This window comes from Cuculus canorus, chromosome 4 (genome assembly GCF_017976375.1).
Source record: "Cuculus canorus isolate bCucCan1 chromosome 4, bCucCan1.pri, whole genome shotgun sequence".
NCBI lineage: Eukaryota > Metazoa > Chordata > Aves > Cuculiformes > Cuculidae > Cuculus > Cuculus canorus.
In genome coordinates, this window is record NC_071404.1 from 65149122 (window position 1) to 65163293 (window position 14172).

Here is a 14172-nt window from a genome sequence, read left to right on the forward strand (position 1 = left end):
CTCACACATCACTGCCATAAGCCTTTAAAAAAAAAGAAGTTACTCAACATTCAGGTGGGCATCTCAAATCCTCTTATTCACAACACAGCAAATGTCAAACCCAGTCTCCCAGAATATCAGGATCTCTCAGAATTAAGCATGTTCTGTCGAACCAAGCAATCCTTTTACAGTGAGGTCAAGCACTATTTAATTCATAGTCAACATTTGCTGAGCTAATAAATTACCAGTGAAAAAACTAACAATGAGATCATGTGTTAAAAAGTATTTTCCCTTTCCTGTCTTTATGATTCTTCCTTACTTTTCTGAGCATTAAAAACACAGCTTTCCTATCTCTTCCTTTCCTGTGGATGAAGGTCAAGCCATTAACTTTTCTGAAGTTAATTTGTGCAGAAAGTACATCACCTGCCTTTCCCATCCCCTACCTCACATTAAACAATGACACACACTACATCACAGGAAGCCACACAATTTATAGTGTTTTAAAATAGCAGGAGAACAGGATATTTTCTGTATGTTGTCTGTAATTCAAATAAAGCAGTGTCAGATTTTCCCAAGGTATACAGACACATTTTCTCCTGAGGCAGAACTATTGGTGGAGTTTAGAAGGACTGGAAATAAGAACAAGTCTCTTCTTCACAGATCTCTCACGTAAAACCACACTTTTTGTCCAGCTGCTTAAACCTCAAATGATTAAATGCCAACTTCTTCAAAATACATGTGGAAAAGGGAGAAAAGAATACAACTGGTATTGATACTCCATACTGGTAACAGTGCTGTTTAATATCTTCATCAATGATATAGACAGCAAGATTGAGTGCACTCGCAGCAAGTTTGCAGATGACACCAAGCTGAGTGCTGTAGTTGCCACACCGGAAGGATGGGATGTCATCCAGGGGGACCTGGACAAGCTGGAAAAGTAGGCCTCTGAGAACCTCATCAGGTTCAACAAGGCCAAGTGCAAGGTCCTACACCTGGGTAGGAGCAATCCCTAATTTCAATGCAGGATGGGGAATGATGTGATTGAGAGCAGCCCTGCAGAGGAGGACTTGGGGTGCTGGACGATGAGAAGTTCAACATGAGCCAGCAATATATGCTTGCAGCCCAGGCAGCCAACCGCATGCTGGGCTGCATCAAAAGAAGCATGGCCACCAGGGTGAGGGAGGGGATTCTGCCCCTCTAGTCCTCTCTTGTGAGACCTCATCTAGAGTATTGTGTCCAGTTCTGGAATCCTCAACGTAAGAAGGATATGGAGCTGTTGGAACGGGTCCAGAGGAGGGCTACAAGGATGCTCACAGGGCTGGAGCAGCTTCCATATGAGGTCTGGCTGAGAGAGATGGGGTTGTTCAGCCTGGAGAAGAGAAGGCTCAGAGGAGATCTTATAGTGACCTTCCAGTACCTGAAAGGGCTACAAGAAAGCTGGGGAGGGAGTGTTTATAAAAGGTTGTAGTGACAGGACTAGGGGAAACGTCTGTAAACTGGAGAGGGGCAGATTTAGACTAGACCTAAGGAAGAATTTCTTCACTATGAGAGTGGTGAGGCACTGGAACAGGTTGCCCAGGGAAGCTGTGGCTGCCCCATCCCTGGAGGTGTTCAAGGCCAGGTTGGATGGCGCCTTGGGCAGCTGATCTAGTGGGATGTCCCTGCCCATGGCAGGGGTTTGAAACTAGATGATCTTTAAGGTCCCTTCCAACTCAAACCATTCTATGATTCTATGATACAGCACAAACTCTCAAAAATATTGCAGAATTTACTTTGAGTGATGCTCCTAATTCACATCCTCCCTGAATACATACAACCTTAAATGAGGAAGAAATGCCCTGAAATGTCACACCAAGTGGGAGAGAGACTGCAGTGCTCCAATTAGTCCAACTCCAGGACAGTAACTCACTGCCATAAACTGATCTCTCTTCGGCTCACGGGTTTTTTTGCAGGCTAGCAGTTCCCATCAGAGCCACAGAGGAGAAGACATGAGGAGGGACCAGGACCTTCACAAGCATGGAAGGGTGCCAGGAGTTCAAAACTTAAAGGGAGGCATGTACCAGTCTTTATCCCCTCACTCCTGCATAAGGTGCTGAACTTCTGGTCAGGTTGCAGCCCTCAACCATATGGAATAACAAATTACTGAGGCTCAGTACAGCAGGGAAGGAGGCTGATTGCTGCAGCTGCCAGCTCCAGGAAGAGGTTCAATTGAAGAGGAGAAGGCATGAGAGAATCAGCCTGCTCTAAGCCAGCACACCTGTTGCTATAAAATAATGAAGCGGCACACATCTATGCTGTGCAAATCTCCACAGGATGCTGAGCTAACAGTCTGCATACAGAATTTCTCCCTTCCTCTTTACTTTCTTCAGCAGAAGGGAACACAGATACAAAAAAAAAATGAGATCACATTTTTTAAAAATTATCATTGTTTCTATTCAGTAGCTATGTATATGTTTAAAGGAAACCCTATTAAATACACTGTTGACTTAAAAAGCTGCTGCAACAGATTTGCAAATCCAAACTCATTAAAACCGTTAAAACCTGTCAATGGAGTAGAACCACAAGTCATCTGACAGCTTGATTTCTGTGCTTTCTCAAACACCAGATTAAAAGGCTTTATGGGCTATACTACAGACAAATTTTGCTGCAAGATTTTGCGTTGATGTGGACATGGAGTTGAGAGTTCATACATGACTACTAGCAATAACACTACTAGTAATGGTTGAAGAAGAACATAAACCACCTGGAAGCCAGGCTGGGTATGTCTGCAGAACTGTAGCTAAGGAGAGATCCTCTATCTGTCAAGACAGCCTGGGAATTAGTAAGCTTGTCTTTACCATGCAAATAATTCCCAGAGTATGCCTGCACCAAACAAGTGGAGCTGTATTAAAGAAATTACAGCTACAGGGCAATTTCACCCACAGGGCTATTTCATCCAAGAGCCAAGAATGCCAACAATATAGAAGTTAGACCAAAGACAACCTAACCTGGTTGTTCAGATAAATGTTTCAACTACCACACCAAGAAAGAAATGCTTTTATGAAAATGTAATGGTGGCCTTTGAAGAAAGCTACTGATCTCTACTCTTTGTATCTCCAGCATGTCACCCTGTTCTTTAGAAAACTGTCCTAAAATAAAAATTTTCTTTTTTTTTCTCTTTTTTTGTTCTATTTTCACATTCCAGAAATAATGTTAGCAAACACAGAAAGTCTCCAATTTATGAATATAACTTTTTTCTTTTAAAGTTTCTTTAGTAAAAAAAAAATCTAATCCAAGCCAAAGAACCTACTGTACTTTCAAAGTAGCATGTTTTCTATCCAGATGGGTTTCAGTTACCTTACACAAGTTTAGATGACAGCTACTTTCCCTTAAGGGCTCATTCCCCTTCCCCCCCGCTTTGCATGTTACATGAAGATTTGGGTAGGTATCTCTTTCCATGTCTGGAAACTGAAAGACCAAACAAAGAAATACAAGGGGTTACACGTAAGAAAGCAGACTTTGATTATCTTTCCTTGCAAAAGTAGATTCTATAACACTTCTGTGAGCTTTATAAAATAAAACTATTAAAAAAAATAAAGAAAAAAGATGAGCAATTGCTGCTGCACTTTTTTCTTTTAAAAATCATGATGACTTGGTTGATAAATGTTCCGTAGAAGGGTTTGTACAGGCTTATTATACCACAACAGGGCCCTCAGCCCTAATGAAGACCTGAGGGCACTATCATTAGACAGTGCACTTTGATTTCCAAGCATCATGTAACTGTATTTTCATATGAATTTATGCAAAGCCACTTGTGTTTTACTAGAAAAACAGAACTGCCAGTTGGGAAGGAGGGAAATCCTCACACACCAGTTTGTCCTATCTGGAAATGGGTATGAAAACATGAGGCGGGGCAGGAGGAACTTGTGGCTTGTACTCCATGCTCTAGGTAGAAAATCCTAAGAAAAACGAAGAGTTGGGAGGGAAAAAAGAAAGATACCCCCCCAAAAAATAAAATCAAAACAGAGCAGCAATGTTGAACTAACAAATTTCAGCCCTCCTAGAGGGTCCTAGGTTAACTTCTGGTCTTGGGGGCCACAGCAGCTGAAGCTGGCTATGGCATCCTGGTGAGCAGCCCAGTCCCACAGTGGGAACAGAGCAGGAACCAGTGTAGGCTCAGCTGAGCAGGCTTAGGGTTGCTTGCTGGCTGTAGTTGTAGAGAGGCATCGAAGCATGCTGACTGAAAGGGCTTGCCAAGGGCTTGTTGTAAACAATAAAACACCAAGTAGAAAGAGAAGTTTTAATGTCATTAGGCTTTCCCATGTTGCCTAAAAAAAGACCTGGCAGAACTGAATATTCTTTGACCAGAGGACAAATTCTCACATACAAAGACACTTACATGTCTACACTTAAATAGAGTTTACTCTTGGTTTAAAAAAGAAATTAACAGTGTTGTGGCAAAAGCAATGTCTGAGGTTCAGGATGCTTTATGTTGTTCCAATACCACCTAGCTTAAGCAAGGCTGTGCTGCTGGCTGTGGTAGCACGGCTCTGCTTTAAGTTTTTCCCAAAAGAAGAAATGCCAGGCTTCTAGACTTTTGCTCCAAACCTATATTCTAGTAATTGCAAGCAAAAAGGTTCAATAATAGCTACTCAGAGTCTGGTTTGGGTGACAGACAATCATGCCAGACTTTCTATTCCAGGAGAAAGTGGAGAGCTGTCTTGTTTTCTCAACTCTTAATTTTATTTTGCAGTTTCAGTAGACCACACAGCTAGATTTGTCATTTTACACAGTTACAACTAACGACTTGCTTTACTGACTTTACTTTACATCAGACATCTGGTCTAAATGCATTTGGCAAGTAATATTAGTACATTTCCTGCACTAAAATATTCAGCTCACATTAGATTTTATTTGCGGATGCTCTGATAAGCTAACGGTTTGATTAAACTGACATTTGTCAAGGCCAATTTCACAATTTAGTACCAACTGTATGCACATTAGTGAAGGAGTTCTTGTAAGTGGATTTGGGGGGGGGAGAAGCAGTCCTGATACAGGAGAAAGTTACAGTGTGATAGTGTATATTAACTCAGACTTTTACACAGACCAGAGTTCTAATTACCTTTATGAAAGCCACAGTCACCAGCCTACTGAGTAGGTTAAAACTTGGAAGTCTGGTATTTAAGTCAGAAGAAACATCTGAATCTGGTTAATTTTAAAGAAAGAAAAAAGGACACAAACATATCTTTCTTGACAACTTTTATCCTTTTATTGCAGCTCATTTTTCTGACACATGGTGAGGTTAGACAAGGAAAACCCTGCTGTTAAACCACTCCCTCCTTTCTGCCTCACTGTTTCAATTCCTCTCCCTCAGATTGGTTCTGGTGGGGAATTTTAGGACGAAATTCTGCAAAACTGAAATGAAGAAAGTTTTATCTTACTTTCCAAGCAAACTGACAGTTGCTGGCTATTTCGGAGAACCATCCTATAATTGTGCCCACCTGTTGCAGCATGCTATTTTTAAAGTTACGCCCAACAGCAGTGTTACAGAGCAATATGGTAAAACTTCACTTTCTGCTCCTTCAGCCACAGCCTGCAGAGGGGCAGAAATCCTGCTACGGAAATCACCCTGGAACAAGGATTTTTCTGACTTGGTTCTACATATTAACTCTGAAGGGCTGCACCAGTTTACCCCTCCCAGAGCAACTTTCCTTTCAGCTCTTCCCTGGCCACTCTCCCTTCATGCTAGGCACTGCTGACATTACCTTCCACCAGCCCTGGTGCTGTGGAAATCACACCAGCAGTTGGGCTCCCTCCAGCTTGGGCCATCAAAGCTCTTCCATCTGGCTGGAAACCAAGCACAAGCTCTCCCACTGATCCCTGCTGGAGGGTGAGAGCTACCAACCAAGCCCCAAGATCCCCAAAAGCCCAGCCAGGCAAACTTGTCATCCCAAAAAGGACCTATTGCTTACTCCCAACTTTTCTCTCCTGGCTCCAAATTTGATCTGGACATACTGGCAGCACGTGCCAACTTGATAGTCCCTGCAGCTGCATTTGAACCCTGCTGCTTGCTGAAAGTGACAATGGCAATCCAACAGGCGACCTGCCACAATAGGCTGTGTCAGGTTTGGCGCACAGGCAGACCACGCTGTGACAGGGTTTTAAAGACTCTCTTCCCAACTTACCCTTTAGAAACAGTCTGGGAATATTAATTCTATATGTAGCACTGATCCTAGGCTGGTCAAGTACAGAGGGATGAGATGGGGATGACTAACTGATGACTCACTTCTTTCTTCTGTGAAGTACCTAGAGAGAGGGCAAGCTCACAAGCATGACCAGATCAATATACACAACATGGAAGGTGTCCCTGGCCATGGCATGGTGGTTGGAACTGCATGATCTTTAAGGTCCCTTCAGACCCAAACTATTCTATGAGTCTATGATCTGTGTGATTTCAAATGGCATTTAGAAAGTCCTTTAAACTTACTATATTTTCCTCTCACTGACAACCAGAGCTGCAGCACTGTACAGAGGAGCATTCAAGGAGCATCTACTTCCAGGACTGCATGAGTCTAAACCTGCCTTTATCCAGGATTTCCACCATTTCAAGTTTTTTTCTGCACTCCTGGTGCTGGCAGTAGGTGTACAGCCTTATGGAGATTCACTTAGAGCAAATAGCAGAGGAGATCAAAGACAAATATGAAAACAATCAAGTTACAGTCATAGGCAAGGAGTCTGTGCCGGGAGCAAAAACAGCACAGCACACCTACTGCTCTCCTCAGAGCCTGGGGACCTGGCCTGTTCTTGTAGCAAAAAGCAGCTGTACATCTAGGTAAAACGTTCCTTGCCAAAACCAAGCTTGCTGAAGCAGACATCCACTTTGAATTCGTGGTTATTATGGAAAGGAACATCACTATCTTTAGGCAGAATTGAAAATTTAACCTTTCTGACAGTGTATTTGTCCAAGTCATAAAAAGGCAACAGCTGCCTATCCCACAATTTGGGTGGAACATGGGCACCATCCACTTCACTAAGTCCCTTGATGTAGAGCAGACTGCAGCCAGAAAATCATCCAATCTTTTTTATCTGTGCTTTATTAGTAATTGCAAAAAACCCTGAACAAGTCTATTTTCTGCCTCCAAGTTGCAGCTCTAATGGGTTGATCCATGCAACTAGAAACATTTCAGAGGACAGATCAACTGCTTCTAGACTGCTGGGTTTTAGTATCCCCTGGCATTGCATGCTTCAAGCACAATGGACCATCAGTAAGCACATGCAGAAATGAATACCAAAAAGTTAGCAACTGCATTTCCCAAGGCAAGTTTAAGCTCACTCGGTTCAACGAAGAGCAGGTTTCTCCCAAGCCTGACCCAAGGAGGTTATCAGCAGATTCTAGACACACTCAGGAGATAGCACTCAGTTGTGGGGCGCATGGGAGCCATCTGCATAAATACTCTGCACCTTCAACCACTTCCAAACATGAAGCATAAAAGAGAAGTTAATTCCTCTTTTGTCTCCTTTGTAACATATTATAAACTCAAATCTTCTTTAAGGTAGCAGGCACTTAGTAGAGACAAACTAACAGAGTTCTGCTTCATATAGAACCCAAAGTTAGCGCCCACTAGTAGTTTAAGAAAATGAAATATTCTGTTTCTTCATCTTCCTTCGCTTTAACCAAGGCAAAAAGAACTGAACCTCCTCTCCTAAAGCCACCAAGCCTCCCCAATCACACAAAGAGGTGTGATTTATTATTATTTTTTTAACAGCAGCATCAATTTAGGGACCTATTTATCCTCCCTGCTCCCTATCCCATTCCTTTCGCTTTGCTGTTAAAGCAAATAGGATCCAGGCTTGAAACTAAATCTTTTTCCCCTAAATTCTGGATGACATCTTTCACCTGATCCCATTGACGTAGGCAGATGACAGAGGCTATATCTCCACAGAAACCAAAGTAATAATAGAAGGCAAGAAAGTTTCTTGGGAAGGACTTCCAACTGTCCTGTCACACACTCTCAGGCAAAACCTCAGAGGTCATTTGTGGTATTTTCAGCAATACACAAAGAACATTGTGTTCACTTTTTCTGCACAGCCTCTATGTATGCTCTACCCCTAATTATTTCTCAGATCTTAATAATCTCAGATTATTTTCTCAGATATAAGCCTGATTTCCAGCTCTCTCTAAACCAAAAAAGAAAACTGAGGAGTAAAAGCAGAGCAATTCAGCTGAGCCTGCCAGATTCAAAAGGCATTAAATGCAGACCCTGCCCTCCTTAATTAAAAGCTTTGCTTTGCCTTGCCAAGGGAGAAATTTGTCAGCCATTAACTATCCTGCACCAGAAATAATTCCGCACACAACAGAGGTATGCAACAGCAGCAGTGAGCTACTGTAACACGTCTACAAGAGGTATTTCTTCCTGGCAGTTGAGTTCAAGGTTGCATTCCCATCCCCAGCAACAAAACAGCCTCTACTTTCTCCTCTCATTTCCCACCATCTCCACTCCTTTCCACACACCATCTGCAGGGCTGTGTTGGTGCAGATGTTCTTGCAGCCACACAGTAAGCCCCAGCGCTGCTCCGATCAGCCTGGAAGATAACACAGCAGGGGAGGGAAAAAGTGACTGTGATCTGGTTCAGTGCGAGGCCACGCACACAGCTGTGCTGGCACAAAACAGCAAGCAGGGGCTGTTCATGCTCCCCACCACGGATCGGATCGGGTCTCGATTGCCTGGGGGGCAGCATGCAGATACCAGGTGGATAGAGGGTCACACAATCACAGGAAGGCCATCCTTCCTCACCTCCATCCCACGCCTCCACGATGCCTTGTCCCCATCTGACTCCGCAGCAAGCCAGCTGAGGGCACCAAGCTTGCCAAGCTCACTGTGCCAAAAAGTAGTTTCTGCCTGTTCAGTTTTCTTGATCAACTTGCCACAGGATCAGATGGACACCGGTGCCTGTGCAAAGCCTCCAGGTCAGTTCAAGCATGAACACAGTACCACCAGACCACACCCACATGCCTCTCAGATGCCACATTCCTCTCCTTGCACAGGCCAGACAGCACAGCCTGCACTCAGGGACACCTGGGAGGCTCCTTGCTGGGACTGCTGACAGTTTTCCACCTGCTCTCAACTGTTTAATAACAGTTCCTATCTAGCCTGACTAACAGAAGAATCTCATTTGGACCCAGGTGTAGCTTTGCAGCTGGCAGACACACCGTAGTGTACCAGTTCTCATTTTCAAAGCTTATCTTCTCCAGCTAAACAGCAAGGATGGAATAAGGTATCAAGAGATACATGCATCTCTCTGGCACTGTGAAAACTGAGACGCATCCATAACACTCACTTCCCAACATAGAGCATTACCTGGTTTTATGTATTTGAGGATTTACCACTAATCCTTCGCTCAAAACTTACAGAACACTGAAACATATCACATGACAACCAGCAGAAGAGTGAGCGTACAGATGCCATCACATACATGCACCGTATGCTTCAGATCTCCAGTAACCAGACCTGCAAAAAGCAGTAAATATAGACCACACTGCCAAGCACAGCCACAATTTTACCATGTACCTTGCACACAAAATGCATATTGTACACAATCTGAGCTTCCAATTTTGTTTTGTCAAGAGAAAGTAGATTTCTAACCCTCCTGGCTGCAATAATAGCCTTGGAAACAGAAACCTTGCAATAATAGCCTTGGAAACACAAACCTTGATATCTGCTTGAGACTGCTGGAAACAGTGACTCATGCATGAATTCCCACTACCCATTAATCTCAAAGCGTAAGCACTTATGCAGCAATAATGGTGTTTTAATGTCCTGGCAAAAATGGGGAAAAAATGGTTAGCAGAATTTGGGAGTGACTGTCAGGAAATGAAGATAAAGACGACATGTGGACAAGAACAAGGAAAAAAGAAGTCATAAGTTATGAAGCATAGCTCTCCAAGCCAAACGGGAGTTCAGGTAGTACCTGTTTTCAAAAGCCACATTTTCCCCACTCATCTCCATGCAATATACCCTCTAAACTAACTAAACATAAAATCAAAGAAACTTTTGGTTGGAAAAGACTTTTGAGATCATCTAGTCCAACAGTACCTGTCCACTACTAAATCATACAGCCAAACACCTGTCTACCCATCTTTTAAACACCTCCAGGGATGGTGACTCAACCACCTCCCTGAACAGCCTGTTCCAATGCTTGACAACACTTGTAGTGGAGAAATCTTTCCTGATATCCAGTCTAAACTTCCCTTGGTGCAACTAGAGGCCATTTCCTGTCATCCTATCACTTGTTACTTGGGAGAAGAGACCAGCACCGACCCATCTAACTACAACCTCCTTTCGTCGTAGAGAGCAATAAGGCCTCCCCTCAGCCTCCTGTTTTCTAGGCTTAACAACCCCAGTTCCCTTAGCCGCTTCTCGAAAGACTTGTGCTCCAGTCCCTTCACCAGTTTCCTCGCCCTTCTCTGGACATGCTTCAGTACCTCAATGTCTTTCTTGTAGTGAAGGGCCCAAAACTGACCACGGTATTCGAGATGCGGCCTCACCAATGCTTAGTACAGGATAAGGATGACTTCCCTAGTCCTACTGGCCATGCTGTTTCTGATACAAACCAGGATGCCATTTGCATTCTCAGCCATCTGGGCACACTCCCGGCTCACGTTCAACCTGCTGTTGACGAACACCCCCAGGCCCTTTTCTGCCAGGTGAAAAGGATATAAAACCCCTTTACATCCCCAAAAATAGACCTCAGTAAAACCACACTGGGCTTAAAACCCTATCTCACACTTTGGCAAGCTGTTAAATGTTCAAGATTTAACAGAGCACCCCAGGAGATGTGAACGCTAGCTCCTGGTCAGCAGCCACCTCCAGAATATCTAAGTGGGTAAGCAGAACATCGAGCCCAAAAGACTGAATATTTCTGTCAGCTCTGTCAAACTGACTACAGCCCTAATGTCTACAAGAAAACTGCCCAGTTGCCTATTAAGCAATTGACTAAGAATACCTATTTTTTTCCAAAGAAGGGCACTCTCTGGACAAAAAGCGAAGCATTTTATTGCTACCATTTTCAACTTAATAAAGTTACTGATTTGGGGGTTTTCCCAGTAAAAATTCTGTAGCTACATGAATGTAGAGATTTCATCCAAAAAAAATCCATAAAAACAACTAAAGAACAAACAAGAATTCAGGTTTACCATTAGTAACTTTTTGCATCATTTCCCAAATACAAAATTAATAAGATGGATTTAACACCCAAACCCCAGCTTTCCAACCACTTAAACTACTTAGCAGCACTCAGCTGAAATGTACATTATCATGAGACACCTTTTGAAAGTGTTATTCAATTCTTGCTTATCTTATTGAAGCAACAGGACATTGTTCTCATCTGGACCATTTATACCATATTTAAAAATACATTCTCAAACTCAATAACTGTTTCCAAGATGAAAGCAAAATGAGTTAAAACATGTCATTTGACACTGCAGTAACGGCAAGAGCCTAGCTGTTGCTCAGTCTGATGGAAACAGATGTCTTTCAGCAATCTTAATTTTCAGTATTTTGGGATATCAAATGCAAGCAACAAGCGCAGACATATGCAAACAGCTCGCAGTACAAAGACACAACTGTTTTACTATCCCACTTCTGCTTAGCATGGAATTGTTAAGAATTTTAACACCTTTTTTAATTTTAGGGTTTTTTAAGAACTCTTTTTGCAGCATAGAGCTCATTTGTTCAAGCTTCTGCTACATAAATACATACATGGGTATTACCTCTCCCACTCACATGATTTGCAAGTCAATACTAACACACCAAAGCGAAATATTTAATATCTAGATATGCACTATCTTTTGCAGGTCCCAGACAAATGCAATTTCCATCCACAGAAAAACATACTTCCAACAATCTTATTTCCACTGTAGTTCTTAAGCTGTCGATGCCATCTACAGAGACAGCTTCACAGTTTATGAAATACCTAACACAGATGCACTTCCCAAATTTAAACCAGGGAAGTCCACCCATGCCTGCAATGCATTTCTGTAGATGTCCTTGTACAACCTCACAAGGAGCTGCAGACTAGCGTAGATAATTCCAAACATATTTCAACTTTGTCCCAGAAGTATTCCCTTATAATAAACTTGAATAAGTGAAACGAAGCACAGATTCATCAAAAAGAGGTTTGGCCTTTAAAGAGGAGACAGAGAGAATAGGTTGTACCTTAAAGAAAGAAGTGGGGAAGTGGGTCACAGGTAGGCAACTGCACTTACAGAACAGCCCACAGTAAAGATTCACGTACAACAAAATATTGCTATCAAAGCTTTTAGTTGAGGGGATTACATTATGCTTTCTAAAATCACAGTCTTTTCAAAAGGCCAAAACTGTGGGACATCTTAAAGACAACATTCATGTCTGGGGGATGAAGAAACAAAAATGATAGAAATGAAAAAATAATTTGGAAATACACTACCACAAAACGTCAGAATGGTTCTCATGCACAGACTGCAATACGTTAGCTTTATGTCAGCTTTCAATGTTGCATATAGATGCAATAAAAAAACCAATTAATTGAGGAATAGTGGTCACGAACAAAACCAGGTGATACCAGGCCCAGTAGCCTGAGGCACACACCAAGACTATGCCTCTGTACAGCAATAGAAGATTTACATAAGCAAAGCATTTGCCACGAAAGGCAGAACTGCTAATTGATGCTTACATCCAGGTAAATAGCAAAGGAAGAATCTGACATGTGCGAACAGCCACTTTTGCTTATTTAAGTGGATGAGTCACGATTAATCACCAGACTTTGGCTTGTTCAGATAAGGTGTTAAGGTACGAACACAGAAGAACCTACCAGGACTCTCTACCCGCTTGTAGTGGTAGGGATTGATGCAAACCTCCTTCTGTTTTGAACCAAAGGGAAACTCGCAGCATTCCAGTGGTTTCAGTTCATGATGGCTCTGCAGGTCCGGCCAGCGCCACACTCTACAGTAAATTACATGCGGTAGCCCTTTCCGGTGCGAAACCTGAAGCCTGCCATCCAAGGAACGAGGAATTGTGACACAGTTGCTGGGCTGACCAGGACAGCTTAATGCCTTTTCCAGCTCCTCCATAGCACCTTTTTTCTTCTTCAGTTTTTTCACTAATGCATCAACAGCTTTCTCTGCCCATTTTTCTTCTTCATCCCCCTGCTTCCATCCCAAGAGCCTCTTCACTGCTGGGCTGGTGAAGGAGAATAAACTGGTCACATTCATGGTGACCCCACTGTGGTGATACCCAAGAAGCAAGCAGGAGATAATCCTGTTGTTCAGCCACCACCAGGGTACGGCAGATTCTGTCAGCAGTCAAAAGCAGCTTGCATCAAATATTTCCGGTCCTTTCTCCTTTTCAGTGCTCCAGTCCCAGGAAGGCAGCGCTGACATCCCCTCTTGATGAACGCAACCTTCTCATTACTCTAAACCTTTCCAGTAGAGAACCTGCAAGAGAATATCAGATGGAAAGAGAAAAAAGATTTTACCTTTTAAATTAACATACAGCAGGGAAAAACACCCACAAGAGTGGTGTGACCAAAAACTAACCAACAACAAAAAGACATATCTGATTAAGAGTTTAAAACAGAAGGGCCTGCTAATGAACCCAGTATATCCCTATCACCAAACCAGCCCTGAATACATGAGGTAATCACCCTACAAAATGACAGAGAATAACAAAACCAAGAGAGGTTTGGGAGGAGGAGTTACTGGGAGGAATGGGCAAGAGGCAGAGGTAGCTGGTGGGACAGTTCTCCATCAGCTCACTTCCCTCATACGATTTGCTGTGTAGCCTCAGTCATCTTTGTGCCACGCAGCAAGGGAGACAGCAACTGCATTTGCCAGCTTCAAACAATACTTCTGCTCAGTGCCCAAGCATGGCCTCGGTTAGTACCATGAAAAGCTAAATAGAAAAAGCCAAAACACAAGAAGACGCGGCTGTATTCCCACACATACTCCACAGAAGGAGTAAGGGTCTTGTATTAGAAATGTAGTTTATGTTAAATCTAGCCTAAAACAGTCCCTCAGAATTCACCTGTCTCTGTTAAGTGTGAAGGGCTGTTGCAAGCTTAAGCAGTAAAACGTGCTAAGGAACCAGTGCAAGATTTTAATTCATTCTAGAGAACAGTTGGAAGCAATACAGCCAAACAGCACTGGGCTACCCATCTCTCTCCAAACTGCCACTGATG

The 14172-nt window shown here is 42.9% G+C and overlaps 1 protein-coding gene across 4 annotated transcripts in view; it reads right to left on the reverse strand.

Annotated features, from left to right (window-relative positions):
• Positions 1 to 14172, reverse strand: part of SMAD1 (SMAD family member 1) — a 56618-nt gene that overhangs the window by 20123 nt on the left and 22323 nt on the right. For all 4 annotated transcript variants that reach the window (XM_054065141.1, XM_054065142.1, XM_054065140.1 and 1 more), the window contains one exon: positions 12808 to 13429. In XM_054065141.1, the coding sequence (XP_053921116.1) occupies positions 12808 to 13207 (400 nt within the window). In that variant the 5' untranslated portion in view covers positions 13208 to 13429. The remainder of the gene's footprint in view (positions 1 to 12807; positions 13430 to 14172) is intronic.